We start from the raw sequence: 6,000 nt of genomic DNA, 5'->3' as shown, positions 1-6,000 counted from the left end.
AGTGTGATACTGGACAGACAGCTGCTGCCTCTCACCCTGGAGATGCTCCCAGTATGAAGACACTGGGACACAGTTTCCAGGCCACTGAAGAGCTGTGACCTGGGTCCATGCTGAGGATATAGGAACCAAACTCTCCCTTAGGCTCAGCTTTGCAGGGACCCTTTGGGAACCCCTGGAGATGTAGGAACCAAACTCTCCCTCAGGCTCAGCTTTGCAGGGACCCTTGGGAACCCCTGAGGACATAGGAACCAAACTCTCCCTTAGGTTCAGATTTGCAGGGACCCTTTGGGAACCCCTAAGGATGTAGGAACCAAATTCTTCCTTAGGCTCAGCTTTGCAGGGACCCTTTGGGAACCCCAATACAAACCCCTCAGGGCCAGAACCCCCCAAAAGCCTTCAGCTGCGCTTTTACCTCATGCACCATATTCACCGGACCTCTCGCCAACCGACCAGCCCTTCTTCCAACATCTCAACAACTTTTTTGCAGGGAAAATGCTTCCGCAAGCAGCAGGACGCAGAAAATACCTTCCAAGAGTTCATCAAATCCTAAAGCACAGATTGTTATGCTACAGGAATAAAATGTATTTCTTGTTGGCAAAAACGCATCGATGTAATGGTTCCCATTTTGATTAATAAACATGTGTCTGAGCCTAGTTATAATGATTTAAAATTCATGGTCCAAAGCCGCAATTACTTTTGCACCAACCTAATAGCTGCTCCCAAGCAGACAAATGCCAGGGAGTTCAAGGACAACCAAACCACATCCACGCTCCTCCCGTGTTGTCTCTCTAGTCCAGTCCCCTGTCTCTGCAAGGACACAACTTTGGGAGAGCAGCCTCTCCATCCATGACACCCTGACATGGGGACTGGCCCAGAGAGGTGGAAAAAGGAGTTTAAAAGCTCTCCAGTCACCCAAGGAAGTGAATTTTCTCTCCACTTCCTGAGCATGTTTTCTAATCGCTCTGGTATCGCAGGAAATACATGTCACCACTTCCCTTGGCCAAGTGGGGGTTTGATTTATTGTCGTCAGGGTTTATTTTATGTTTTTAAAGTCAGCTGCGCTTTATTCCTTCAAAGAAGAGACACATGCAGGTGTCTTCGGGTGCTGCTGTGGCTCTGGGTTCCCAGTTGACAGTTGCGTTTTCTGAGCATCTCAAGGCGCTTCACGCTCAGAGGGCTGGAATTCCAGCCACGGGGTTCCGAGCGTTCCCCACCAACCAATTCCCAAGCAGCTCCCTGATATCCACGGCAGATCCTGCTCCGGAGACATGCGCATAGAATCAAACCTCCACGAAATCTAACATAGCCTCCCTGATACAGTTCACCACATTTAAAATGGTATTAAAGCAAAAAAAACCCCAAACACGCACACAAGAAACCCCCTCGCCACACACACCCCCCAAACTTACTGCTCTATGTAGCAGGGAAAGCTCCTGGAGATCCTGGAATGAGAACACTACACACATAAACACATTAGCAAACGGCTTTTTAAATAGCAGGCAGGTTGTACTTTGTAAGTCTAAGCAGGACAGAGCAACACACACAACCGTTGCTCTCAGAATTCTTATTTATTAAGAGCAGAAAGGAAATTTCGCTTAGGTTTTATACATAAAAAAGTAAACAGTAAAATTTTCTTTTTATAGTCTTTTCCGCTGAAGAAAATTGAGAAATAAGTTGTCTTTTTAGATAATGTTTATTTAAAAAAATAAAATTAATTGTCAAAGATACCACACTATTTCGCATGCCGGCCATCCCTTCCGCTTGCAGGACCCTGTTCAACGCATTATTCTTGTAGCAAGAAACCGCTTTATCAGCAACGCGTAAGCAAAAGAACCACATGAGTCTGGACGCAAACCTCGACAGCTGCTTCAACTACACAAGCTAGTGCGATATCTCCGTTTTTACCAGCTTAGGTCTTTAGTAAATAAATTTCAAGTGGACACTAAACAAGTATTTCACTAAGAGATGATGAAATATTAAAATTAAAAGCGAGTCGTATTGCAGCTGTAATTATACTACATTAGAAACTGGAGTTGTCGGGGATCCATTCACCATATATAGATTATTTTGTAATCAAGGTAATTACAGAGACGGAGCATTATTCCCTGCATGCTTTCCTGGGCTTTGAACCAACAGAGTTGACTACATGTAGAGTTGACTACGGTGGACTTGGAATTCACTCTCTCAGGCAGGAGACTAGTTAAGGAGTGTTACTGATAACGAAGAATAAAAGTTAGACAACATTGATTATTATAAATTACTGTGTTCTTATCTGCCTTTTCCTTAGTCTCCTCCACGCCTTCGCATCCGTTCATGTAGAAAACCAACTCGTTCTTATTTCTCCTCGTGGGGACCTCCCCCCCCCGTTTACTAATGGTGGTTCGAATGCGCGGAGGACGACTTGATTCGGAACACGTGGATGTGCAGATGGGCGGCGATCTGATTGCACACGCTGACACAGTACCGGAGCAAGTCAAAGAGGGAAAGGATCTGGCACAAAATAAATAAATACACACACTTAGGTCTATGTTTTCATAAATCATAAGACAAGATTATAACACCCCCTGTATTTCTTTCAGGATAAAAGCACTGGGGTCTTCTCTTTGAGAATTAAACCTCCAACTGTATAGGAAATAAAACCATCACTCAGGGAAGAAAAGCAGTTTCTAGATGTGCTGGACTTTCTTCCAGTTTTGTAAGAATAAAGACTCTCAATTCTAGAATCAGAGAGGGGAAAATTGGTGTAGTAGCTATACAGATACTGTGAAGTGCCCATTAACTCGGAATGGTGATAACCATACATAAAACATCAATTTTATTAAAAGGTTAACACTACATTGTGGTAGAGAACGCTTGAGTACTCTATAACACATATGATATTTTCCCCTAATGGGTGCTGTTAGTAATGACAGATGTACGTGACTCAAGAGCTTAAGGCACAGCCAGAATACGCTTGCAGTGCTGATAATATATTTGCTTGCTAACAAGACAACGACACAAATCTTCCAAACATTCAATTCTATGCTCTGGATTTTTGCTACGTGGCTTTAAAACCGTTTCAAGCATGCACCAAGCAAACCGTGTTCACCTCTGTTGGCCTGAACTCTATTTAAAACTTAGTTAAATATTTAAGTAGGTTCCCAGTCCCATCGAATGGAGGTGAGTCAGGGTTTATAAAGGAGCACGCGAACCCTTGCAATAATTACCGACAGCCCATACTTACCAGGGCAATCCAGAGTACAATATACTCATCAATAAAGCTGTTAAAATACTGGTCCAGAAACAACAGTGCTGGGCCTATGAACGCTGTGTCGTGCAGGTGCATTTCACTTTTGGTCATGTGTGCAACCTACATTAAAAACAGAAAAGGAAGTTTAAGAAATAAACTTATGCCAGCCAAGGTAGAGTGATTTCAGAATACACAGAGCCAAAAAAGTCCCAGTTCAAGCCACATTACTGTAAGATATATCGAGTACTTAAGTAGCAGCAGCAACGCTGTTTAAACCATGAAAATCTGCAGTTATATGCGATGCAACGTTTGCAGAAAAATATCTTTTATTAGAACGAAGAATGTGGCTACAGGAATAAAACCTAATGCATTTTCCAGCCCATAAACTCTTCCTCCTGCCAGAAGCAAAACAGTAAAATGGAAGCAGGCCGGTAAATTTTAAGGTTTAGTTGAGCCTGGAAACAAAAGCTTACATCTGTGAGATCTTAGACCACATCCTCACTTCTACCAGCAGGGTTGTTGGTGTCACCATGTAATCAACTGGTTTAGAAATAACCTTTTCTTCCATGGTTATGTCCAACACGGATCCAGTTCATGTGGCAACGCAACATCAACCTGCAGAACTGAGATCATGTGGGGCAGTGGGTGTTCAATCCCTAATTCGCACTGTTCAGCTCAGGCTCCTCTCCTGGTACAAAGCTGGTCATAATTTTAAGCACTATTTCTCTCTAATTGTTTAAGTTAAAGCCTGAGCAACTGTTCCAAACCTCAGCAGCTCTGTCACCTCCTCCCAAACTTTCCTCTCCTCTGCACCCACATCTGAGGGGGTTTCAGCCACCTCTGCTCCAGCCCAGCTCATCACATGTGGACAAATACACCGTCAAAATGTGAATAAACAGCTGTGAAAGGGGGGGGAAACAGAACTCAAGCAAATGAAAGCTGTGCTGGCACTGACTGGCATTAACTTAAGGTTTGCACTTCCCTTTCAAACAGGAGAAAGGCTCCACTGCACCTCCAAATCACCGAAAATAAGTACGAGTATCGCTTCAGTGCACAAACAGAAGCAGTTAGTCAATGGAATAACCAGTCAACTATCACATCTACAAAGAGTTTTCCTGCAATAACAAGAAACTCAAAGGTTCTGGTGCACTTACCACTAGCTTATTTGTTATCTTAGCAGACACAAAACCAAAAGTAAGTATATATAGGCAGGGATGGCGTTCAAAGAGCTGCACAGCAGATTTCTTGTAGATCATTGCAGCCAACGCGATCACTGAGCCAATGTGAAGAAAAGGCGAAAGGACGCTCGTTCCCTGCAGTGAGAATAAAGCCAAAGCTTTAGGTTAACAAAACATATGTGTTGCAAAGGAACAGCAATAAGCCAAGCACGTGGCATTGCAATGGGTGGTTTCTAGCTCAAAATCGCATTAAAAACACATCTTTCTGAATACACAGGAACAAAGTGTGAAACCTGAGTGAGCGTCAGCTGAGAATGTGGTTGGATCTTTCTGGTGCTGGGGGGGAAGAAGGTTTTAGGCAGCAAGAAGGGCACAGTTCTGACGCTTGTCACACACACAGGGGCTGACACCGCCAGCAAGGGACAGGAAATGATATTTCTACCGCTTTTTCTGTGCCAGCAAGAAAGCAGCTAAACCGGCCTCCTAGGTAGTAAATAATTACTACGACAGTATTAGAATTGCTTTTTGGAAAATTCCAAAAATAAATCATCTCTACTGAAACATGAATCATTCATAGAATCATTTTCATTGGGAAAGATCATCGAGATCAAGGTATTTGTGCAGATACTTCCATCAGCACTTTTAAACTGGTAATATGAGTGATACAGATCCTTTAGAAGGATCAAAACCACAACCAATCCTCTTGACAAATTTCCTTCTGCATGTGTTTTTGCACTGTATTTTTCTATGAATTTTTGGGGGTGTGGGTATTTGTATAACCCATTATGTATGATTAATCCAAAAATTAATATTGAAGTACAATGAGCACTTTTAGCCACTCAAAAAATTTAACTCTTGACTCCTAAAGCTACTATTCTCACACAGACAACATTAACTTGCTTTTCCAAAGCCAGCATGGAACTGAAAGGAAAATATTTCACAGAATCCCAGAATGTGAGGGGTTGGAAGGGACCTGGAAAGCTCATCCAGTGCAATCCCCCATGGAGCAGGAACACCCAGCTGAGGTTCCACAGGAAGGTGTCCAGGCGGGTTTGAATGTCTGCAGAGAAGGAGACTCCACAACCTCCCTGGGCAGCCTGGGCCAGGCTCTGCCACCCTCACCAGGAACAAGTTTCTTCTCAAATTTAAGTGGAACCTCCTGTGTTCCAGTTTGCACCCATTGCCCCTTGTCCTGTCACTGGTTGTCACCCAGAAGAGCCTGGCTCCATCCTCCTGACACTCCCCCTTTCCATATTGATCCCCATGAATGAGTCCCCCCTCAGTCTCCTCTTCCCCAGCTCCAGAGCCCCAGCTCCCTCAGCCTTTCCTCACACGGGAGATGCTCCACTCCCTTCAGCATCTTGGTGGCTGCGCTGGACTCTCTGCAGCAGTTCCCTGTCCTTCTGGAACTGAGGGGCCACAACTGGACACAATATTCCAGGTGTGGTCTCCCCAGGGCAGAGCAGAGGGGCAGGAGAACCTCTCTGACCTACTGACCACCCCCTTCTAACCCACCCCAGGTACCATTGGCTTCCTGGCCACAAGGGCCCAGTGCTGGCTCATGGTCACCCTGCTGTCCCCAGGACCCAGAGG

General features: G+C 44.5%; 1 protein-coding gene across 3 annotated transcripts in view; it reads right to left on the bottom strand.

The window, feature by feature from the left end:
* Positions 1 to 1,549: 1,549 nt before the first annotated feature.
* CEPT1 (choline/ethanolamine phosphotransferase 1) overlaps positions 1,550 to 6,000 on the bottom strand; it is a 33,766-nt gene continuing 29,315 nt past the window's right edge. For all 3 annotated transcript variants that reach the window (XM_065854354.2, XM_065854356.2, XM_065854353.2), the window contains exons 7-9: positions 4,384 to 4,542; positions 3,224 to 3,349; positions 1,550 to 2,490 (exon numbers count right to left, since the gene is read on the bottom strand). In XM_065854354.2, the coding sequence (XP_065710426.1) occupies positions 2,371 to 2,490; positions 3,224 to 3,349; positions 4,384 to 4,542 (405 nt within the window). In that variant the 3' untranslated portion in view covers positions 1,550 to 2,370. The remainder of the gene's footprint in view (positions 2,491 to 3,223; positions 3,350 to 4,383; positions 4,543 to 6,000) is intronic.

Source organism: Patagioenas fasciata, chromosome 21, assembly GCF_037038585.1.
Source record: "Patagioenas fasciata isolate bPatFas1 chromosome 21, bPatFas1.hap1, whole genome shotgun sequence".
Lineage (NCBI taxonomy): Eukaryota > Metazoa > Chordata > Aves > Columbiformes > Columbidae > Patagioenas > Patagioenas fasciata.
Note: the sequence above shows the minus strand (reverse complement) of the source record. Positions and strands in the feature narration are given on the sequence as shown.